Here is a 26,135-nt window from a genome sequence, read left to right as displayed (position 1 = left end):
AAGTCCAAATCAATGTCTATTACACGATTACTCTCAAGGGAAAAGAGCTGCTCTTTCCTAACTTCTTAAACTTTAAATAATTTGCATTGCACTCCAAAATGCTTGAAGGTCATGTCTTATGATATCAGCGTAAGACTTTTTGAAAAGACTTGGCAGTGATCTAATGTCGAGGAGCAGTTCAAACATAGTGGGAGGGAATTAGTCCAGGACAGACAGAGTTCCAACCGAGACGGCCCCGGAAATGTTGGGATGAGCAGACTTAGAAGTGGGGGGCGGAGGGGGGAGTGGGGTTGGAGAAAGCAGACAAGACAGCAGCTCTCTCTCTAATAAATGAGCATATGAGGATGAGAGGTGCATTAGTAAAGAGTTAGACGCGCTCTGACTGGAATACAAAGTCCATTTTTGTTCCATGTGCAAAATCCTGTGACATCACGGTTATGCAAGTGGACCTTGAGAATCGGACTCTTGTACGATCAGTGACGCAGTTTTAAAAAGGATTTCAAAGGTAGACATCTCTTAAAGCTGTGTGAGCAGAGATAGTCGGAGGGTTCCTGTCGTAGTGATCCTTGAAAAAAGGGGTACATCCCGCAAAACAATGGAAATCTTGTGTATCATGTTTAGGGATTGATGACTGTTGCTGTCACACATGCATTAGTTACGGTGCTGGGGCAGAAATTCTGCAGGGACTGTATTGTGCTGCGACAGTGGATGCTTCTCTAAATAGCATTAGTCGCGGTCTGGAAAGAATAGACTTGTCACATTTTCAGCCGGGATGGTCTTGCACAACAGCTTGGAGACCTGTGTTCGCATGTTAAGACTTGCCAGACAAAGGGATCAGGACTTGTCAGCAATTTTGAACGGACCGAGGCCTACATACATAGTGACGTGTGGATTTTCTCAAAGGGAATCCAGGCAACGGGGAAATGTATGCAAGTGTATTCAAGAAAATGGAGCTGCAGGCTTAATGCTATTTGGACGGGGTTCCAACATTTCACGCTGGTATTCTACAGCAGGTGCTGCGGTGGTGCCACAGCATCATGTCTTGTGCGGCGAGTTTGGCAGGTGGATCTTCTACAAGAGGGTCCTCATTAAAAATAAAAATACAACACTCAATGTCTGCAACAGTCACTTGTCGGTTGGTGTGGTTTTTTGTACTGCTAACAGGTCATAATTATGGCCTCACTATGGTTGGTAACAGTTTATTAAATATATAGTCATTTGACATCATGTCAAGCTTGCTATAGATAAACTATTTTAGAACAAATATACTTCTTGATAGTTGGAGTTAGCGCTGTTTGTTTGTTAATGCACATTATACAAAAACAGTCTTTAATTACATCTAACTACTAAGGCTGCAAACAACGTTTATTTCTTAAATTGAGGTTGCTATGTAGTAGATGATAATTAACAAAAAAATAAACTCCTGCTGCTGATAGGCTGCTTCGTACAAAAAGTAAACCTCTGTCCTTTTTATGAGGAAACTTGTTATTTAAATAATTAAAAATCCAATCAAATAAACATGAGTAACACATCTGCTTCTTTCGCAGAAAGGGCTCTGTTTGGATTTAACCCTGAAATTGCTGGTTGCTACGGATATTCAGTTTTCTGGTCAGGGAACACGAGTCATCAGTTGAGGTTGAGGCAGTACAATAATGGTAGCGTTGTTAAGAGTAACAAGAAGAAGCTTAGTCGTAGTTACGTCACACAATTAACCATTACGTAGGACTATACAAAAACTAATCTCGTGGCCTTCCTTAGATGAAAGCAGTAAATTTATGTACGTAACTTCCGTAGCTCAGTAAAACATACATCAAGTAGGATTCTAAACACACTCTCTTCGTCAGACTAAATGCATTTAAGTTAAAACCCTTATGTCAGTCCCTCTTAAAAGACATGATACACTTATAAAATGTAAATTCAAACCAATACATTTTGCTTGTGATGATTCAACGATCCATTTTAAAAATAACGTAATTGTTTCAGCCCTACTTACTACCATTGCTTATAAGATTGCTAGCCTTCTGATATTAAATGCCAAGATTGACTTGAGAGCAGCAACAAGATGTTCAGTAATAATATCCAAAAGTAATGGGACATTACACTGCAAGCTATAAAGTAACACAGTGAACAGCTGTAATCTATACTACTGCATAGAACATTTTGAAGCTATCAAATCTGCCCGTCACTTAGCTGCATGGATAAAAACATTAGAATTAGCATTTCTATCTGAATATCTAAACAGTCAAAAGTCTTGCTGCACTTGACCAGAGTAAGCAACCAGAAACACATGTTTAAATGTGATACTGCTCAAGGGAAGTAACTTTAAATTTGATGAAACTACCGTTGACACATAGTGTTGTTTTGAAAGCCGAGAAGTGCACCGTCTTTGATAGCCTGCAAGACGGAGTCTGCTGGTGTCGTAGAAATTACGGATTATGATGATGACGATGATAGTGGCAGTCGTTCATCTTTGGGTGAGTATCTTAATGTTGTTTATGTGTAATCTACTTTAAGTATGGATGCTATTAAGTTCATTTGCCAAATTGATGCACGTAGCAAACATCGTTTAAGTCTTAGACAGCGATCTTTATAGTTCAAAAGAGTTACTCCCTTCACTTCAGAGGTTAACATGATCATCTTTTTGCAGAAAAACTGCAAAAAAATACCAATGTGTCTCATTCTTTAAGCACAGTTTTAGTAAAGGTGCCGGGTTTTAGCACCAGTAAAGACCCGGCACCTTTTTTTAATTACCAGACACGTAGTAGTACCAAATGAAACCATAATACCCATCCTAAAAGGGTTTTCTTTCGTATCCTGATCATCTTTCACATATTTTTCCCACTACTTAGCACTAGCTTCCCTTCCACCCGTTCCACCATGAGCCCAAACCGGATTTATTTATTCCAGTGTTTCACTTCTAAACACTTCACACCTTATGGATGTCATTGCTCATATGAAGACACTTTACTCTGCGAAGGTTGGCCTTTTATCTACATTTGATATTTGAATTCATCCACCGTCACAATTGACCTTTCCACTTGCTCGTATTTCACGTTTTCAACTGGGTCCCGAGGCAAAACCAACCATTATGAGAAGGGTATGCCTCCCTGAGTGGCTGTATAAGAAAAGAGCACTCACGATAATTGAGTGTTGGACATTTTGGGACTTGAAATAGTTTTTTGAAAATTCAACTCAATGCAGGAAAAACATATTCATACTTGTGTTCCTGTGCGGAAGTTGTTATTAATATGTTTTTCTATGGAATATGTTTGATAAATGTCTCAAATTGATATAATGCAAGAGATATTGTACACTAAAGGTACATTTTTTTCATTTGTGTCATGGCTTTTTTTTTGTTCTGCTTTCAAAATTCTTTCAGATCCTTGTTTACTTGAAAGTGCAAACTGCAAGCATTAGCAAATAGCTGCAAGCTAACAAGCTGAAATATCCCTCACACGTCTATGGACGAATGACAAATCATTCATGTGCTGCAGATTCAAGCCTATTTTTGACAACATTGAGCAAGATGGACATATTAGGGCCGATCAAATAATAAAGCATCAACGCTAAATGCTCAAACACGGGTCTCATAATATGCTACACTGAACTTTCTGCTGATGATTTTATGAGTCTCTCCTGATCCTCATTTAACCCCTATACGACTAGAAAATAAAGTATTTCGACTAATGCGCTTTGAAAATATTTCCATTGAAGGTTGTTTTGGGCAAGATCTCTTCAACTCTCATTAAATGAAATGAAAAAGATCCAGAAGATGCTTCCCGAGGAAGCCTTTCTTCTTCTGCGCAACCCTATCTGGCCCCATTTTTTCCCGCGACTGAACTGGAAATGTGACTGAGTAGGCAACGTCTTGCCGGATGCAGTTACATGGGGAATATTAAATTAAAAACCCCCAAAAACTGGAAAAACAATCTCATACGCTTAATATCAAGAACAAGTCAAACACAAAGTATAGTTGTGACACTCATTATTTTTAAAGCACTAGTATACCCTCATTTATTACTAAATGTCTCTTTCTCCCTACAATCATAAGAAATCAACAGTCACAAATAATATCTGGTGTAGCTTTCTAACATAGTTTAGTGGAGATAATCTTTCGTCGTGACGCTTAATTTTTACTCATATAAAACTGATTGATACTCATCGTTCTTGGATGAGGGAACTTGCCAAGACCGTTGAGGCTGCCACTGGCCATTTGGCTGGTTGACACTAACCAAACCTCTGCTTTGCTCTCTGCGCTTCCTCTTGAAAAGCCCTCGTTGGAATTCTGCCTTCTTGCATGATGCAGCAAAAATTCTGTTAAACTCCATCTTTAATCCTATTCTATCTGCTGGGCTGAGTTAAACTCACTTAAAAAAAACCTACGAGGGTTTGGTAAAGTAAAGAATTAATGCTACGTCCAGCAACCACTTCACAAGTCTTAGAGTAAGGTTGGTAATATAATATCTTTTGGACTCGAAGGTTTAGAGGTGATTGTATCAGCGTTTTCCCGAGCAAGACACTTCAAGTAATTTTCTACTCACCATCATGTCTAAGGGTTGGGATTATTTTCAGAGTAATCTTTTCGTTTTTAGAGTTATAGACAAAAATGTGTTCATTTTAATGTAGGACATGGAGCTCAGTTGTCTTCGTCTTTTATCGTTATGCAAAATTATCCCCCCACCCACTAAAAAGTGCTTAATTTTAAGATTGTTTTTAGCAGAATATCGAAGGCCATCTTTGTAAATCTTACCACAAACACATTGACACTTTCAATTTGCTTCATCGAGGATACACTTGGAAAATATATAGACTTATTTAGGTTTTTCAGAACAATTTCTAATGTTAATGGAATTACAGTTGAGCATTATGGAGGTATTTGACTGTTTTTAAGATAAACACAAAGATAACCTTGCTCCTGAAAATAATCCCAACCCTTCGTCGACATGAGGGTGAGTAACTAGTGAAAATCTGAAATAATGAGGTTAACCTGAAACTTCCTTCCATTATCATGTATATACTGGATGACTGGATGATTTATTGTAAAGAAAGCATATATTGTGTCTCCATAATACTTTACTCTTACTCTTTCTATAACCATGTCATGAGAAAAGTTGCCAAATAACTCGAAGTAATTCCATCGCTCAGTTTAAGAACAACATTTTATCTGGTAGAAGACAGCCACCGTAGACATATATCAACAATTGGAGCTAAATACTACACTGACTGACAGAATGTAGGTGGAAACTGGATTTAATTGACACCTACAAACAAAGTCTAACACAATACAAAATGTCTGCATCTTGTGCAGACAAGATATGGAGAGAAAAGACTGTGAATCACTTCAGTTTCCTCGTTAATTAATCTTAAAGCTAACATGCTTTTTCAGTCGTGACGAATGACTCAAATCCTGCATACTCCCAAAAGTGTGCCTTATTTGTAAACTAGTGACTTTTAACAGACCTTGAAAAATGCAGTAATTACATTTCTTTAAAAAAAAAAAAAACTTCAGTCTGGATGCATCAGGAATTATTAACGACTATGAAATCCTCCACATCTGTGGTTCTTTTTTTGAATCATTTTCAAGCCTCTTTTGTGGAGAACAATATCTCTGATGCATGTATTCACGCTTCAATTAAATATGTAGTCGCTTCCCCTGCTCAGATCATGGACTATCACTCATCGCATATGACGCACAACTTCTTATTTCAGTGTCGCCACGAGTCTCTTTCTCTGATCTCTGATGAAATCAGTTTTTTCTGTGTAGAAGTATTCATATTAATGAGCAGACGTGCCCAAACGTTCTGCAGTTCACTGCAAAAAAAAAAAAGATTTTTGTTTGCCCCCAAAGCCATGATAGTCAAAGGTCACTGAAAGTTAAATCATGTTCAGAATCTCTACTTACCATTGATTCAGACTTAATGATGAAACCAAACCAAAAAAAAGGTTTAAATCTGCATTTGAGACCCTTAAGTGAATCATCTTTCTAAATAAGACAGGCTTAATTTTCATATTTAGCTTCAGTCCAATGGTTTATTCATGGTCATGGCAACACGAATAAAGGTTATGTTACAAAATATTTATTTAACTTTGAAACATATCGCATGCATTTAAGATGATCCAGATGATACAATCTATTAAATGTTACGCAATTCTTGAAATATGAATTTATTTTTGTTACAAAGGCACCTTGTTGAGTATTTCCACACAGAAACCCCAGTTAGAAAACCCACTTCTAGTCTTCTCATATGAAAATCGCATGACTTTTCTTGTGGAAACTAGAAATTGACCTAAATTCTCACACAATGCGTCATTGAACACGGAGTCAAAGAAAATATAGATCTTCATATTGCTTCCAAGAATGGAGATGCGTGTGTGTAACATTGCTTCCAAGAATGGAGATGCTTGTGTGTAACAGAGTTCACAAGATGTTTAGATTCCACTTCGTAAATTAAAACTCCTTCCGCTCCCAGACATAGAGATTTCAATAAGATCATAAAAAACAGCTGGATCCTCTTTATCTCACTCATACAAATAAATCATCCATACTTAATGTTATTTACTGTGTTATGTGATGATTCTCACTTGATGAACGGAAGCAAAACATATTCAAACGAGGAGGAAAACAACAGTAATAAATGCATACTTGAATAAATCAATTTGAAAATCAAGTGAAAAAGCCTGGTTAAAGTGATATTCATAGGGATTGAATTGTGTAATAATCTTCAACATCATCTACTGTCTACTGGTATTTTCTCTGAAGTAAAATTAGCCTGTGGCTCTTGACATAAAAACCTGTCTACTAGTGAAAAGGAGTCGAAAAACAAACTATATGATTTATTTTTACTTTTTTTATCTGAAGGTCAGTCTGTGAATATATTGCATAACACTGGCCTGTGGTGCAAAGATTGTTGGGGACTCAATGATATAATGTTTATCATGGTTATTGCTAAAAACATGCATTCTTACAGTAAGTAGACTATTCTTATGCCCTTTTGATGGATTGAAGGAACTGCTGAGCGTCTTGTGGGTTAATTGATATTGTTAAAGAATTGCTAGAAAGTGAAACAAAAGAATAAAGTTACAGTATCTATATGTTGTTACTTATAGACTGGCAACCTTTCCAAGGTGTCCCTATCTTTTCCACAGATGAATCCATGAAAGGAGATTTGACCTAAACAAAGAAGGGCCTTTAACTGTTTTTGTTTTTTTTAACTTACTCAATGGAAAGCATGACATCTAATGTCAGTCATCTTGAAGAGTCATAGGAAATAATTTAAAGAGCATTTTTTAACACAGTTTTCCGCCAAAAACAGGTATATCGAATTAGACCCACCGGATAATTGGGTGAAAATCAAAGTAAGTTGATATTGTGACCTATAAAGAGTCTAGTCTTTTAGATAAGTTAATATGGATCTCAATAATTGTACAGACTAGTAAGAGTGAAACTAGTTAAAGGATTGGAGTTGGTGGAGGAGAACGAACCCAGAGATAGAACCTCTAAGAAAGACAATAAAAAAAATCAGACTCATACTTCAGGACATTGGTATAATGATACATTGCAATATGTTTATTCCGATACTGTACCACTATTCAATAGCACTGTAACCTTTGTAATAACATTTTATTTTAATAAGAAAAGAATCATGGTTTATATTTCTATAGTAAGGTAAGGTAAAACTTTATTGAGCTACTGGACAGGCAGGCGTCCTCGTCGGCGCCTTTAATCTCTTTTTTTTTTTTAGTGTATAAAAGACAATCATTAAATTTAGATTATACAATTAACACGCAAATATTTTATTCATTTGTGTGCTGCAATTAAATCTCTGGCCACCAGTTGCCAACATTCGTAATTTCCTCCATGCCAAAGTAAGAACAAAACTGGCGTAATGGCAGCAATGAGTGAAGGAGACAGGATACACCAGGCTACAGCAGCTTTTAAAAGCTGAAAAATCTGATGTTTGGCTTTAAAACAGACTTCTGCCCCTTGTTTGAGTAAGTATGACAACACTGGGCTAAAAAATCAAGACATGTCCCTAGAGGCACGTTGCTATGTAATCTTTTTTTTTTTTTCCTCAATAGTCCTACAGCGATTCCATTGGCTTTTATCTATGATAGAGGTTTTCAAAACTATCTTCAAGTGACTGTAAGAGGAAACATTCTGTTATTTAACTTAACAGTATTAGACATCTTGGGATATATTCCGTTTGGAAAATCTGCAGTAAATAAATATGTAGAACCATATGTTCTGCTTGTATGTGCCATCTTCACTTCTGACACATGGTTTAATCTCGCGCGAGAAATGTATATTTAATGCTGGAAAAACGGATGCAGTTATTTATCAAAGGCTCTAAGCCTGATACTAAACATCATGGCTGATATCGGAAGGTTTTTTTTTTTTTATTTAGATCCACAGACTTAAGCTGATTCTGTCGCAGCACAAGAAACGTCTCTCACTCTAATCTCAAAAGAGATCCACTGTGAGCCAGGAATATCCGAAGATAAATATGGAAAGTGAACAATGCGATTGCTGAGCAGCAACTTCCCATTTTCTACACCCCTCGCCTCTAATCCTCTCCAGCAGGCACTCCTGAACTGCCGCTCCTCAGCTAAATCTGCTGGCAGACCTGGTGAACAGCCTGATATTACACTGCCGCCATTATCGACACCAATACAGAAGTCGGCCACGCCTTGAGAACGTTTTATCGTCCCTGCTTCTGCCCCTTCCTGAGCCGCTGCCTCTTCTATTGACACAGTTCTGATCGTGTCGCCGTGTGTCAAGCATACATGTTGGATTAGACTTTGAAACAAAACAACCAGATTGTCATAAAATGGATTGATAAATAATAATTAAATTGAAAAAAAAGATGATCAAACAACTTTCTTTTTTTTACAAAAAAAGAGAAACATGCATCGCCTTTGTTCACCCAAATACCTTCATCTTCATCACCGTCATTATCCGATAAATCCTCTCCCTGTTTTTTTGCATGGGTCCCTGTTGTTGGAGTGAGGAGAGACAGAGAGAGGCACAGGGACATTCATAATAACACATTTGAGGCACACAAATGGAAACATTGAGGCCGGTTCAGAAACCGACCGCTTCATCGATTTAAAAACACATGTGGCTAAATGAGGTAAATTCCTATACAATTCCCATTAAAATCAGCGCACATACAGAACATCATGTTTCATACACTCGGGTCAAAGTGTTGCAGCAGAGTCACACACACTCCTGGCACCTCAGAGAAGCATCTCTTATTAAACGAGACATATCTCAAAATCCAATCTTGTTTTGCTGTGAGAAAAAAAAAAAGAATGTTTTGGCAGGATTTAATTTCGGAACATTTTATTGATTATGTGTTTTTTCCAGACGATTCACCTTGCGACCATTTTTATCCCTTCAAGGTTTTTTTTGTTTTTTTTTAAGGCAGATTAAGTGATGGGTAATTAACAAAGGCTATCTAGCTGGCGGGAGTGATGCCTAATGTAGGATACCGGCTTTATTTTGAGCAGCTTAGCGTAAGAAATAAATTGCAGGAATTAAAAGGGGAAAAAAATAAATGTATTTGTCGCAGTGGGATTGAGGCTTATTTGGTGACTAATAACTGAGACATTAGGATTAATTTTAGCTACAACTATATCAGTTTAGTTCCTAGTTTATTGTCTTAAATTGTAAACAGGTAATAAAACAATATAAAGACTCACAACTGCATATCTATCTATCTATCCATCCACAATTTATCTTCATCCATCCATCAGTTACAATCTCTATCCATCCATCCATCCATCCATCATTTTCGATCACTATCCATCCATCCATCCATCCATCCATCCATCGATTTCAACTTTGATCTATCTGTCTATCTATCAATCCATCTATCTTGATTTTAATCTTTCTATCCATCCATCAATTTCGATCACTATCAATCCATCCATCCATCAATCCATATCTATCCATCTATCTATCTAGATTTCAATCTCTATCCATCCATCCATCCATCCATCCATCCATTTAAATCTCTATCCATCCATGCATAGATTTCGATCTCTATCCTCCATCTATCTATCTATCTATTTTAATTTATTAGTTTTTATAAAAATCAATTTTCTTGTTTTATTAGAAAAATAGCCTGGTGAGTTTGCAGTAGCACATTCTAAATGAAAAGTAACACATTCAAATAAATGTTACTTTTATTTTTTTTTTACATGTTGTCATACTTTGGAAGACATTCCATTAGAGATTCGGTATAAAAGGAACAACTAATTCCAATTCTTGAAAGTCGTCATCTTTATTCTCTGCCAATAGCTTTGGTTCTTTCATGGCGAGTGTAGATCCACTAAAGGATTTCAAGAATGAAGGGTTTAATTCCTGAGCCTGTTAATATGCTGCAAAAATTTTCTGATACTATTAGTCTCTACCTGAACATTGTTTTATGGTAACTCATTAACATGTTAATTAAAGGTTTTAAGTCCACGCAATTCTCATGTGATTCCTCTTGTGTTAATACTCGGGAAGCCCCGAGCAATAACTCGTGAAGAGGCCCTCATCTGAAATGAGAAGCCCTGAAGTTATTTTAACATTCACGCTCGGAATATGATGACGTCCAATCGCCACCAACTAATAAAGCTATTAAGCCGTCATGAAAAGCCAATCAAGATCATGTTTTTTTTAAAACCGACTGTCAAGGATTAGATCTTTGCACCTCATCATTGCTTGTTAGCGTCCGCGGTTATTCAAGCCTGCTCTGTTCGGTTCGACAACAAAACAATGAGTCTATTGAGCGATAGCGTTTCGGACAAGCATAGATTGGATGGCAGGTGTCGACAGGGCAACTCTGTCACTTTTAATCCTGTTGTTATGCTGCTCCGTGTGTCAAACGCTGGCTCCATAACCAGGACGGCAAACGTGTCCGATCAACGGTGACTCAGCAGGTCTATATTTGACTCTCAAGGATTTTCTTTTTATGCATCATCATTTCAGGTGTTGCTGTAGTCCAGGAGTGACACTTTACACCCACACATCAATAACAAAATATAATATTATTCTTTTTTAAATTAGAACCAAAACTAGTCTCATTTTTGATGCCTGTAAAATAGAACTAATGCAAATCCACCAGAGGACTCCCACGAAAAGCGGGGGCCAGTTTTACATGTTGCCAATAGTTTTCTTCAAATTCATCTTCGTCAGGTAGTGATAATGATGGAGAAAGGATTGTTTAGGAAATAAATGAATGATAAATAAAAAGCAAAGCAGGTTCTCTGAATTTAAAAATCTATATTTTGAAGATACTAAATCATGTTTAATTAAAAAGATAATTTTAAAACACATTTCTCAAATGATAGACTTGCTTTATAGGGTCAATAAAGTTGTAACAATAATGCAATGAAATACCAAAGTAAAAGCGTAAAAATCCAATGGGAAAGTACTGAGCTAAAGTATTTTTATGAAGTTTACTTTACCATATACAATGTTACTATAATTGTATCAGTGCTGGTGTTTTTATAACGGATTGTGTGAGAAAAAAGGCATGTGAGGATTAGAGATTTCTTCGTGCCAGGAACCGGTCGAGTGAATGCCACCGTTGACCTTGAGGATGATAACTCATCACCATTTGTTTACCGGTCGAAACCTTTGGAGTAAGTTCATTTACAGCTTGTTCAACTACGACTAAGATATAACAGTGACCTACCAGCTCAGTGTTTTAGAAAGGATTCAGACAGGCATGTATACTCTGTGTTGTTATCACTTGTATATATAATAATTATATAAGTAAATGTGTGACTTTAAACCAGATCTGATTTGTATTCTTTGTTTAAGTAATTATAAAAGTTAAGTCTTATTCCTAACCTGACACAGATAAAAGCTCTATATTTTATGTGAATAATTTTTGACCTGTACAACTTGTCACTTTTCTGTATAGAAAAGCACTTTCGGTGTGAGTCACCACAATACGTGGTGCATATCCGATGCAAACTACGACCACAGTTGGTGTGATTCTGGGTTCAAAGTCACATGATCATCCTTTTAATTAAGGAATTTCACTGTCAGGCGAAAGGGATGGAGGACAAATGACAGGTTAGAAGTTAACCATTGAGCTGGATGCGAAGAAAAGGAACACTGGGCAGAGTGACATCCCGATATCGAGAGTGCTCTTGTTCTCAAGAGACTTCTCAACTGAATCCACAATTCACTCAATACAATGTGGAAGGGCTGAATGTTAACTGCCTTTTCTTCCCGTGAAAAGGCTTCTCTGACAATAGATGGGCTATAGAGTTAAATATCAGAAAGGTCAAAATGTGGAAAGGGACTTTGTGAAATGTTACAGCCTTGACAATTTGGAGCAGTTATATTCAGTCTGTCATCCCCAGGTGACCACTCCATTTCCCATTTTAGGCAGCCTGGATCTGTCTGTCCTCTTGTCTTATGCCTCTTTCCCTCTCCTTCTATGTCTGTCAATCCATTTCTCATCGCCAGGACAGGAGTTAAGGACGGCCTGGGCGTGTCCCCATCAGAGAGTATGATGGAGAATGCAGAGAAAAGGTTAAGGGAGATGTAATCCTGCAGTAGAGGACGGCCAAAATTCACACTGCGCCTCAGCTGTTCACAGAGGCCAGGGAACTAAATAAATAAATAAACGCATGCCAAGTATTTCTCCTTGTCTATAACTTCATCATAAAATGAGAAGTGGCAGGGATGCTATAGTGTCTCTGAGAAAGATGCAGGTAGGAAACCTTTCTTTGTTTAGATCATGAACTTTAACCACATTTTAACACTTCTTCTTGTTTTTCTCTTAGCTTTAGAACGCAGTCAGATCAGCTGCTGTGAGAGTCTCCAGACAATTGTCAATGTTGTGCCTGCTTCAGTAATTATTGAAGTCAGCGGACCTTTAAAATGTAACACGGTTTGTTTAGCCAAACAAGTCCATTATTACATCATGGAACTGAATATTTATATCACATCTTTCCCTTAGAATAGTTGATGACAGTAGAGATTTAATGATATATGTGTGCAATTGATACGTCAAAACCACAAGCACTAGGGCAAGTTTTAAATGTTGAAGTCTTCCTCTCAGAGGTAAAGTAAGTCTTTCATCATGACCATGTTTTGATGTCATTATCATTGATGTCAGTATCTGACACATCGGCGAACAAGAGGTTAAGAGAGCAGATTTCATTATGATGTAATAATGGCGTTACTCCTCCTCCAGTCAGCAGTAATGACGCCTCGCTTTGTTTCTACAACAAGTCATTTAAAGGTCAAGACTTCAGGGATTGATAACACGCATCGATAATCCTCAATGTTTGACCAATCACAGCAGAGTGGGTGTGGTAAATTAGGGTTTCAGTGGGTGGGGCTTAAGCACATTTTCTAATGTAAATATTTAAACGAAAAGAGAGTTCTGTACTAAAAGACGCATACTGAAGAGTACAATAGAGGTCCTAGATCTATTTAAGTTGAAATATTAATGAACATTGTTAACTTATTTGTATTTATAGTTTATATACATTAATTATTATACGCAATATGTATAATGTTATTTATTCTGTTTATACTATATTGCACTATTTTTAACTTATTAATATTTATATTTATACCTTTTATATATACATCTCTCTGCTGTGTTTTTTAAAAGTTGCCAAGCAACGGAATCTCATTGCCAGTTTCACTGCTGTGTTTCCTGTGCAAAGACAATAAAAGAAAGTCTAAAGACTAAAGTTTTCCAAAGAATTTTAATTTATTTGTAAGAGAAAAAAAACTCCAAAAGAATAAAAATAAATTATTCTTGCCTCAAGTAATTGTTATTCCTTAGTTTTAATTGTCAAAGTTGAGCTATCAAGAATAGAGTCTTTTTTTTCCCCTTAATAAATTACTTCACACCAGGATCTTCATTTGACAAAACAATACAATATGGTTAGGATGAAGTCAATTATTTATACTCATTTGTGATGTGAACTAAAACTGGAAAAAATACTGTTTATAATAAAATGAGCAGTCCTACAGTATTTTCTTTGATGTATTGCTCTTTATACATCTGATTACTCTATTAATCAATTTACATTTCACTTAAATATTCGATTAGTAAAATGTTTAATAGCTGCAGACAGAGTTTAATATTTCTGCTCAAATGTAATATGCATAACTGCTAACTTAACTTTGAGAACTCAGCATTGTGTCAATGAAAGTCTATGATGTATGTTTGTTCTTTAATTATCAGAATTGCCCTTAGAGAAGTAATTTCCACTCTTTGGCAAGGTTGCACAAGATGTCATCATCTAAAAAAAACCCTCAAAATCTATCTGGAACTACATAAAATCTAATGAATCGTCACACGCAATATGGATGCAAATGATATGCTTGGCAGAGGCTTGCCCCCTCTGAGTGCTTTTCTTGTATAATTTCAAATTCCTTTTCTTCTCATCCAGCTCATTTTATAATATACAGCTTGAGGGATATTCAGGATGAACAGTTGTTGGTCGGGAGCCAATGATGTTGAAAGCTTTAAAATCTCTTATTCGGACATTTCTAAGATTGATCAAATAAAAAAAAAAATGATGGAGAAGTAAACTGAACACTATTGGCGCTCAATGTTTTCAGGCATCACAGATTATTTTCTTGGAATGTTTTTGATCTTTTTGCTCACTCTTTAGACGTTCTCACCAACACGGATGGCAGTGGAATCTCATGACCAGGGGGCACTTTGGAGTCAGCCAACCAACGGGATTAGCATGGTGTGTTACCAACTGCGAAGGCCCTCACATAGGCCAACCAGGGCCGGGGCTTTTTCACAGAATTATCAGAGCCGAGTGGCATCTGCAGGTCATCTGGTGAAAAAGGAAATTGTCGAATGCTTCGCTGAGGTAGTTAATCTACAGGTTTTGGCATCTCAGCGCAGCCCTGGCACCGGGAGTGTATCCAACACATGGCAGTGGGCTGCCTGTGAGCGCTTGCTTGTGAGTGATAGTTGAGTGGCCAAAATGAAAACTAATTGTGCAACAGATTTCACTGCACTCATTGTAAATGATGAAACATGAATTTGAGCCCTTTAAAGCTTGATTAATCAGGGACTTACAAAAAAAAAAAGTTGTGCAAGGGGAGCCAAGCCGGTCATAATGTAATTACCTTGTTGTTTTCTTTAGCATAGTGGCGTCAAACACCATTAGACGAAGAAGCCAAAACCTTTTCTGAGTCACGGGTCAACTAAACTGTAGATTTACCTCAAAGGATAAATCTGATTATGAAACTCAATGTTTTAATTTCAATTTATCTTAATTTGTCCTTCTAAACCAAATAAATTAATTGACTTTGACGATAGTTTTACTTGTAGAAAGTCTCTGTATTAATGTTAATATCTAGGGCTGGGTATCGATTTATCTGTGGAACCAGCTTAAATGTATCAGTAGTACCGAGTTGTACCGAAGTATGCTTTGACTTTCGATGACAAGTATCGACACCCGTGCGTGACCAAACTTGATACTGTGTGGATTCTTCTAAAGAAAACTAATGACAGTGATTATCAGTTTGATTAAGTGTTCTTTTATACTATTTGTTATTACATTTTTTTGCAAACAAAACCTATTGGAGTGGAAATTTTCCTAAACTAAGAAATTAAAGTCGAGATTTGTAGTATGAGAAATGTTTTTTTCTTGTCGTTAGAATTCACCATATTGAATATTTTCGATCGATAACTAGCCCTATTGACATTCATATCCATGTCCCTTCATTTTATCTTAAACATTTGCATCCTAATACGTTGATTTTGAGCCATCCTTCTATGTGTTGTGAACATTTTGCAAGTTGAATTAAGATACATCTAAACAAATATATACTAACATAGCACCTTATTTTTGTTCTGGTATAAGTTTAGTTTTTTTCTGTTTGCTTTGTCTAAGTTTGAAGGACTTTTCAAAGAGATCACCACGGCCATTATGGTCTTAATCTTCTCAGTTGAATAACATCCTTTTTTTTTTTTCGATATTCTTGGTGAGTATTCTTGGTCGGAAGGTGCATCACTTTACAGCAGTGTTGTCGTTAATTTTGCAAGTCAACAAACGATCATCTCTAATAGATTTGCCTGCTCTCTAAAAATGAAGAATCACGTTTTCCTTGGGATGCCAAAGAGGGTCTTTTAACAGCTGAAAACAGACAGTATGAATGACTCTGCTGCACTTGTACGCAATTAGATAAAAGCATGATGAAATCACTTGAAAATTCAAACGTCTATGAGGATTCCGTTAACAGTATTTCTGCCTTTTACAAGGGCTAATTGATGTAGTCGATGTTCTCATCAGCAGACACACACACACATAATGAAGAAATTCCTGAAGGAAATTAAGTATTCCGAATATAATTCTGATTATTCTTCGACTGGGATTAATTCACTAGCAAAAGTTCTTTGAGACAGTGAAGCCAGTTCTGCCTCCATGGAAATCATCAGTACAGTCAGAGCTAGAAAACTTTGAGTGTGGTATGAACAGGATTAGTCTTTGGACCACCTAGGTAAAAGGACATAGTTAAGTATGTAATCATAGTGACCTAATAAAGTTACAAGAGGGATGTGAATATATTAAATGTTTTATAGTTTAGCACTTCTTTCTATATTAAGCTCATAAGTTCAAACTTATAGTTGTGAATTTGAGGTTGTTTTGTGTTCCATGCATTTATTAAGTAAAAGTATGTACAATTTGGTATCAGGTAAAAACAAAGTCTAATAAGTTATTTAATCACATCTATTTTACTAGAAACATGATATTTCAGTAACACTTTCTATGAAGGTCTCTAAGCTGTTAGAATGCATATATTTATAATTCATAAAAAAGTATTATGCGTGTTAAAAGGAAAGAACTCAAGTCACTTACTATAATTACTGTATCATAACTGATCTGGTTTAAGACTCAAATAACTAACGAATATTAAAGTTCAATTTCAGAAATGAAATAATGATCCAATAAAGGATGATTTTAAAAGCTTGTGTAATTATAATTTCAACACTTATAACATTATTTTCGGTTGATTTGAACTTCTTTTTTTGAATGTATTACAGTATTGGTCATTACATTGTGATCATAAGACAGTGTTCCAGCTTCAGTTAACCCTTGAGTGTCTCTGGGTCAAGGTGACCCGGATGCACAAGAGATACATTAAACACATATGTTCTCGGCCGCTGGGTCACTTTGACCCAGAGATCACACAAGGGTTAAAGTCCTAACGTACTTATTTGTTTTATTTTAATAATTAAACATCTATAAAATCTCCTAAATGCATTTAAATGTAAAGGTAAATATGGATATATTATACATAAGACCTTCATTAAAAGTGTTATTGAAATATATTGCTGTTATATTGAAAGGATTAAGCATTAATCATTAGTAAATAGCATGTTTAAGCAGTCGTATAGTGAATTGATTTTACCTGCCTCTGAGCTAATTTGTAGCTTCACATGCATTTATTAAAAAAGAAAATCCAAAAAATAAATTAAGTCTTGTACAACACATTCATTCTGAGACGTCCTTCCACTCATCAGCAGCAACACGGATTTTCTTGTCACACTCACGCCAAGGTGGATCTCAGGTCTCACTTTCAGCCCAATTAGCACTTAGATGAGGGAATTGATAGGTGGCGAAATCCAAAGCTTCAGGACGACGCACCACTTTCACTCTTTCACTCCATGAAAGGCTTTTTCTTTTACATACCTCCTTTTCTACACATTTTCTTGTTGGGTTTCCTGGCACATTCCTTGGATATTCTTTTGACTGAAAAATGAATGGGAAAACTACAAAATAACAGCGAGCTCTGAAAAAGATTGCATGTGACATGCAAGAAACTCTGAGTCAGACCCCACGTACGTAAGGTCTCCCGTTACCCCCCCCTCTCCCTTCCCGCCCACATCCCCGTCATCGACAACAAGGGCAACAGAGGACCTGTTTTAGAGAAGTTACTGGGTTTTGCTGCAGAAATATTCCAAAAATTATGGAATTAATTTGCTGCATCCTGGGACTGACTAAGCCCTTGTTAACATGCATATCTATTTAAGACCCTTTGAAGCAGCTAACCATGCATTTATAGCATTTTTTCATTTGGTTCTTTGTTGATCAGAAAGTCTGATTTGAATTGAAAAATGAATGTAGGTTTTTTAAAAAATACTTGCCGATTTGGAAAAAAGAAGAGTAAGAGTAAGAGTAAGGGTCTTACATAGATGAAGTCAATGTTCCTAATTCAATATTTCACCAACCCTGCAGTAGATCATTCTCAAAATGATCAATACGCTGATCACAAAATGGATCAATTTTCCCAGAACAGTCAGAACAGTGAAGGTACCACACCCTTCCAATCTATAGCGATAAGGTTTTTTTCTTCTTTTTTTTTTTAAGTCATTTTTAACGAGTCATTTGGCGGTCAAAAAAGGGATCTATAGAAACGTGTCATGGAACAGGAGAGTTGATGAAAAGATCCAAGTCAAGATGGGAGGTTGAGATGATGGACACGGACACAGCATGCGCCAGACAACAGGTCATGCTCTGCACAAGAACACAAGTGACAGAAACTTCAAAAGGAGACAGAGAAAGAGAGAGGAAGGGACAGGAGAGAGTTTGTTCTTCATCCTTACACACTCACCATCCTCCGTGGGAACATAAATGTTTAAATAAAGACAATCCTCGTGTTGATCCTGTATGTAGGTAGTGACTATATCCAGGTTGTAGGTGAACCAAACTGGCATCATGATGTCTGGCACGGCGTTGTGAATATTTTGGGGGCACACCGGAGCAAAGTGAGTGGCATTCTTTATTCCTGACCAGGAGGAAGGAGGCTCGGGGGGCATGAAGCGTTTCTCGCCGACCGGGGACGCGGCATATGGGACCCCCAAATATTGGTCCACTGGTCCGAGAATCTCGCTGGGCAAGGGCACCCTCACCCCTCGGAGTTTGCCGTACTGCGTGTTCACAGTGGGGTGGTAGCTCTGGGCTCGGGTGGACGCGAAGCACCAGCAAAAGTTCAACACCCACAAGCTAAAAAAGGAGGTGGCTCCGTTCCAGTTGGGCGGGAGGAAGCGCCCTCTCCGCGGGGAACACCACATGGTCCTTGAGAGGAGCGACACGTGCAGGTGAGCAACACACAAGCCAGGGCTTCAGCCCCGCGGTCCAGCCACTTGAGGGACAGTCATCAGCTGGGATGGCGGCGCCGGCAGCTTACAGATGAGAGCGATGCAGGTCCTCGATCACTGTCTTCCGTGTGTTAGTCAGATCCTTTATCCAGTGCTGCGTGAGAAAAGGAAAAAAAAAAAGGGGGGAAAAACAAGATCAGTCAAACAAATGTTGTCATTGTCATGGATTTATTGGCTTCTAAAGGGCTCATGTGAAATTGACCAACTCCATCAATCCAAATCAGTACGACATGTTTAAATCATGTTCTACATCTTATTTCCATTATATGGAAAAGCAATAAGTACCCAGAGTCACTCTTGTAAACTGTTTATGAACCGAAAAAGGTTATATTAATATTTAAGCATATTTATGGTGATGCATCGTTGCAATAGAGGGGGAAGCGTACAATGTAATGAAAAAAAAAAGATATTTTTTACTTCACCTCTCGTAAAGACATGGATTCTTTTCGTGCATAGATGAGCAGCGACACAGCGTAGGGACATGGAGAACCAAGCAGTCCCCCTTGTTACATCACTATAAATGCTAATCAACAGTCACAAGCTGAACCCACAGAAGTGTCGTGGCACCTTCCCACACTGCCTGATCTATTTTCTATTTCTGGGGTTTCAGGTCCCTCTCATCAGTTTGCCTCTACCCAAGCCTTTGCTCTAATAACAAAAGAAAAGAAAAGCCAGCATTTAAGGGCAGGATATTGCATTCCAAAATGACCGCGTAAATGATTTATTATGTATCTGCAGCCGTTGGAGGGCTACTAAACACTGAGAGAAAGCAATCCTGATGTTACTGGAGGTGCTATTATTACCAGGCTGTTATTCTCATCTGGCACAGTCCAGGATCAGCAAATACTTGGCCACAGGAATTCATACATGAAGCGAAAAAGAAAGGATTTGACTGCAAAACAGCATGTTAGCATCGACACATTTGCAAATGGAATGGATGTATTGGATATTTATAAACTGGGAATCTGGCATTTAGTGATGAAATATGCAAAACTAATCTTTATGCAAAAGACATTATTTGCTAGAGGTTTTGTCTCACAAAAGATGTAACTGTGGGTAACTGCTATAGTAGTGATGAACCAAGTGGATTTATACTAAACGTCAATGATAACAAACATGTATTTCTTCTACAAAGCCTTTTGTTTAGGGTTCACTGCTCTTGTACGGAAAAGTTATCAATTTATGACTACAAAATACTTATTTATTCACTGAGTTTGGATTATTTCAGAGTAATCAGTTCCTTTTTAAGAGTTAAAGCCAAATATGTATCTTCATTTCAAATTAGAAACTGATATTTAATTTACTTAAAAACATCCAAATACCTCCATACTGCTAGTCTGTAATGTACATTTATTATTGAAGCCCCGACAAGAGCAATTATTCCGAAAAAAAATGTAAACAAGTCTGTATTTTTAGCGGATGTTGCTATGCCAGCTACTAGGCCAACATGTTAGCATAGCTGCGTCCGTTAAAAACAACCATTTCCAGAACAATTCCTCTTGTTGAGCCTTAACTACAAAAGGAATATTACAGACAGGCAGTATGGATGTTTTTAAGTTTATTTTCGGACGACAACAATTTAGCTTATTTTGCCTATAACTCTAAAAAGGAACAGATTACTCTGAAAATAATCCCAACTCTAAATCGACATGAAGGTGAGTAGAAAATACATTTTGAGTGAACATACTTTCTCTCGTTTTTTCACTAGCCTGGACAGTTAAATTGGTAGAGTACACCACTTTGAATCTCGCATTTACGATGTATTTATTTCTTATTTGTATTTCGTGGCTCTGTACTTAAGCTCTCTACATCATACAACATTTTTTTTTAAAAGATCATTCTTGCAGTGTTGGGAATTACAAAATGTATGTATGTCATAATTTTCCACAAACAGCACCGTCTCGCCTTAGGGCTGTGTGCTGAGCCCCCTCCGATTTACCCTGCTAACGAAAGACAAACTTGCCAGTAACTATGACTCCGTTACTATGTGAAGTAAGCAGATAATAGTTTGCAACACATTTTAAGGATCATAAATATTGTAACTTATAACACCTATTGTAGTTTGTTTTTTTATTATTATCGTAAGTACTAGTAGTAGTATTGCTTATATGCCGTTATATCGTTGTCACAATGAGCTTCAGTTACAAATTTTGCTTCATTTCTATTGAATGGACATTTAAAAATATCCCAGAAATTCTCACATATTGTCAGCACCAAATGTATTCATTAAAAAGTTTAATATTTTAAACAAATATTTTATCAACAAATAATTGTCCTTCCCCTAAACCCCTTTTTTTTCAGAAAAAAAAATGCGGAGGTATCGTAGCATCCATCTGGTCACGTTGACTCCCACAGCTCTTTCTTTGGGAATATTAGGCGTCTCTTTGTCTGCCCTGGGCCTCCTCCCAGTTGGACATGTCCATAACACCTCACGAGGGAGGAATCCAGACTGGATGCCCAAGGCACCCCAACTAACTTCTCCACGTGGAGGCACAGGAATTCTCCTCTGAGCTGCGATCAAATTATCATCTTATCTCTCAGAGAGTCAGGACACCCCTGGGGAGAAAAATCACTTTGGTCGCCCTTTGTCTTTTCCTGCGGTCACTGCCTGAAGCTTCAGCTCTTTCGCCAGGACATTGTGACCTCAGCCTCGTCTTTACTGAAGATATTGCATCCATCTCGAGCTTAGGATGCGTACATCCGTCACTCATGAACAAGACCCCACACTTACTGGCCTCAAGTTCTACTTCTTTTTTCTTTAACTTATCTCCATCTTGCAAGAAGCAAATTGGCAATTAAAACCAATCAATGAATACTTTTTATGGAATGTTTTTTAATTGGATGTTGTCAAAATGAGACGAATAAATTGTTGCTTTAAACCCCTTTATTAAGTAGCTACAGACAACAAGATGAAAAGACACATTAGCCATCTTTAAATTATCATTTATATAAACCATATATTTGTGTATTTCGCTATGACATTGCAATGATTCCTTCTAAAAGCCTGCACACAGTAGTTTATTAAAGTCTGTTTCTAATTGTTTTCTTTTTCATCTTTTATCTTCTGGAGGAGTTGGAAAGCAGTTAGGGATCACATAATGGTCTTCTCGCTCCGAGCTTCATTAGCAAGCGTGCTGAATAAAATGTTTTCAGTCATAAAAACAGAGTGAAACGACATAAAAGGGTATTTTCATTGAAAGCAAGAACATGTTGACTGTAGGTTAAAAGACACCACTTGGTTGCTGATGTGGGCGTCAGCGTTGCGTTTTGTACATCGTAGATTTTGATGTCTGCGTCTCTCTAACTGCTTTTATCCTGTTATTTTATTGTAAACGTTTGTCCTTTTCTTCCCCTGTTGTTTTTTTTTTTTTATTGTATTTGCTATCAGGACTGCAACAACAAGTTGGCCTACTTGATTTGAGCATCCTTACTGTTAAATGTAGATGTTTAATAGATCAACATTTTAGAGTTAACTGGGGTTTTTTTCAAAGCAAACATTGCAAATGGCTGGAGATATTTTCAGTCTTCGTCTTACTTTTTAGATTAACACATTAGCCCAACTGGGTTCTCAGGACAGTCAAAAGTCCAACCCTGGACTCTCTCCAAAAAAACTCAACACTGGACTGGATAAGTAAAGAAGGGACCCAGGCGGTGCCTGGTGGGCCACCGCACAACCTGCTAGATACAATCATGTGATTAAATTTAATATCTTTATCATCACAGAAAACACATTTTCATCTCACATTATCATCTTCACATTAGAAGACAAATAATATTCAAAGGTGTGAGAAAATATAGATATAACTATCACAATGTTTTTACTCAATGGATATTAAACAGCACTATCAATTTTCTTTTCATCTAATTTTTTTTTCCATAGTTATTTTATGGAAACATTTCAATAAAGTATTTTTATTTTCATTTAAAATTATCCTGCAAATATTCGCTGTGTTTGTTCCGACCGCCGCAACATCCCGGTGATGACTGAGGACCAGAGGATATAGTCAACAGTTTTTAAAGCTGATGTTTGGACATATTTTGCTTTCGAGTCAAATAAAACAAGTTAAGACTTCGTCAATAATTATGCGGTCTGTAAAATCTGCAACACCAGAGTCAAGTACTCGGACAATACTCAATACAAATATATCCTTGTTACTACAGTATCACAATATCGTATTGCCAGACTCTTGCCAAAACAAATCCCTTCTTATAATATCAGTTGTTTCCGCAGAAGTTTTTTAATCACGACACTGCAAGGACATACAGTAGGACAATGTGATGGAGTGTGTGTGTTTAGAGGACGCACAGCACAGAGGACTTCATCAGTCTCCCCACCAACAGCATCTCAGAGGTCCTCTCTTGGCTTTGATCTCTACCTGAAGTACTGCCAGGGGAGGAGCACGACGAGAGAGCGAGATTGCACAAGTTCTCCCTCATCATCCTCGAAATATTGATTGTCTCATCACCGTGGCCTTGCTGCCCATAATAAATACAACTGGGTTGGTTGGGTGGGGGGGTGTGGAGAGGTGGGGAGGGGGATCACTCTGCTGACTCAAAGGGAGGTTATTAGCCCTTAATGCAAGACGGCACTCCACCACGCACACATCGTTACGAATCCTCCTTCCCAATTCTACAAGCCATGATTAATAGGACATGTTAAATTCAGTGGGTCCAATCTATTTTCATCACAATTTAAAAGCAAGACAAGAATGCAACACCGAGGAGAAAGAAATGCACATGACATCTCCTCCTTCACTACTGTAGCAAAAACCTTTTTCTGCACCAGATGTGGGGATTTCAGTTTCATTGGGGGCCATATTATATTCTTCCACTGTTTTTTGGGGCTTTTAAGCCAAGTGATAAATAAAGAGTTTAATATGATAGGAAAAATGGAAATACAGAAAGAAAAGGATTTTCCTGAATAAGCTATAGCCTAAATTTTTTGTAGATAATTTTAATTTAATTTAATAATTCTTGAAAAAAAACATTGCATTTTTTTCATTTGTATTTACAACTTATTATAAAATACATCAAAAGCAAAAATAAATGTTTCTAAAAATATAGATTTTCCCCGCGACCCGGCGACGGATAAGCGGATGACGATGGATGGATGGAAAAAATAGATTTTGTATTATTTAATTTAATGTAAATTTAATTTGAAAATATGACGTAAAGGCTCTCTGAAAGATATAAAAGCAATACATACAAAAAGAGCAAATAAAAAGAAGGAAAGAGGAGTAAACAAAATGTCTTTAAACAAAGCTATTTCGTAAATTGTAAGATAGCCACTGGAAACATTTCTAAATGTCAGTTTTATAGTTCTATGTGTGTGTGGCCCCTGGACCATGATCTAAAAACTCCAATGAAAAAGGCCAGTAAAAATTGTTGACATCCAGGATGATGTTTCTTCTTTTGTCATAGCAGATACAGAGATCAGAAACTAGATACTGCTTGATACAAAAAGGAAAGGTTCGACCTCTGAGGCAGTAACCTGTAGCTATAACTGTGTATCGTACAAAAGTCGGTATTTCAAGAACCCGGAGATACAAACTGCACTCCCTGCACTGGAACTAGATGTTAAAAGACCACTGTAGTATTCCACAAAAAAAAGTCCTCAGTGAATAAAAAGGGATTAGCAGAAGGCAACATCTTGACATTTATTCATTATTAAGCGCACATGGGACTTGATGAAATCCCAGCAGAACATTTTACAGGCTATGTGCGAACAACTGATTTTTTAGTGTTGAAGTCTACTTCTACTCTCATCTCCTTTTTTAGTATCTCTTATGAGGATTTTTACTCCCACAAAGAAGTGTGAATTATATATGAGGATGTTTCGAGAAGAGGAAAATGGCCACATGACTGTAAGCAAGAATTTAAAAACAGATAAAAGTGCTTTTTGATCATGATTTTGATAATGTGTTGGTGTCTTGTTTACTAGCCTTTAAACCGTTAATACCAAAGGTCAAAGCTTATAGCGATGCTCGACAAAATTCAAACTTCAGTCTGTTCACAAGAGTTATAGGTAAAAACGTATTTTATTTTAACGCAGCTACAGGAACTAAGTTGCCTAAGTCATCTTTTTCCTAAATAATGCACCTAAAACCATCCAAATACCTCCATGATGCTGTGATATCCATCTTATATTGAAGCCTAAACAAGAGGAACTGTTCCTGACAAACTAAAACAGATCTATATTTAAATTATTTGTAGAAGATGTTTAAATAATAAGAAGCGACACATACAGGAAGTACTCCGGGTAATATCGCTAGTGCTTTCAGTGTAGAAAGCATGCGGTCTGTACTCTCAATATTAAGAACTTCTGTCTGTATCGCTTGTTATTCTTTAAATTTCCTCTAAAAATTAGCTTAAATATAGACTTATTTATGTTTTTTCGGAGCAATTCCTCTTGTTGAGGCATCAATACAAGATGAACGTTACAGACGAGCAGTATGGAGATATTTGGATGTGTGTAAGCGTCTTTTTCGGTGATGATGAAGACAAAGACAATTGAGTTGCTTCATTAAAATGGACAAAGGTTATTGCCTGAAACACTTTACAAAAGATTGTTACTCTGAAATTAGAATTTTGGGTGAACTATTACTTAAACACAGAATCATAACTTATATCAACCAAAATATATCCGTAATCTGTCACAATTTTCACAATATCATGAGTAATAATGGCTTCTTGGTCTTCCAGCGGGTGCCGCAACGTTGGTTTTTCTGATAGTGGTACAATGCTGATTCTTACTTTAAGTCTTTGTGTTTGTTTTTTTTAGGTGTTTGGGGAAAAATAATATGTCTTAATTAATTATTTGTGTATCACAACTTTTCGGCACCTTGTTAATTCTTTTCTTAAGTCTCAAGTCAATACATAACATTCAACAATGTTGGTTAATATCTAAGAGCTACACAAAAATCATTGTCATCGTTTTAGGAAATGTGTGGATGTTACACTGAAGGCAAAGAGAATCAT

At 37.0% G+C, this 26,135-nt stretch overlaps 1 protein-coding gene across 2 annotated transcripts in view; it reads right to left on the bottom strand.

Moving 5' to 3' along the window:
* nlgn3a (neuroligin 3a) overlaps positions 1–26,135 on the bottom strand; it is a 207,340-nt gene that overhangs the window by 142,572 nt on the left and 38,633 nt on the right. The window contains exons 2-4 of one of the 2 annotated variants that reach the window (XM_087799797.1): positions 18,611–19,251; positions 17,689–17,748; positions 8,933–8,992 (exon numbers count right to left, since the gene is read on the bottom strand). In XM_087799797.1, the coding sequence (XP_087655923.1) occupies positions 8,933–8,992; positions 17,689–17,748; positions 18,611–19,070 (580 nt within the window). In that variant the 5' untranslated portion in view covers positions 19,071–19,251. The remainder of the gene's footprint in view (positions 1–8,932; positions 8,993–17,688; positions 17,749–18,610; positions 19,252–26,135) is intronic. The other variant, XM_087799798.1, reaches the window with a different exon arrangement.

The sequence above is a fragment of the Callionymus lyra genome, chromosome 9, assembly GCF_982586985.1.
Source record: "Callionymus lyra chromosome 9, fCalLyr1.hap1.1, whole genome shotgun sequence".
Lineage (NCBI taxonomy): Eukaryota > Metazoa > Chordata > Actinopteri > Syngnathiformes > Callionymidae > Callionymus > Callionymus lyra.
The sequence above is the reverse complement of the archived record's forward strand: the minus strand, read 5'-3'. Positions and strand labels throughout refer to the sequence as shown.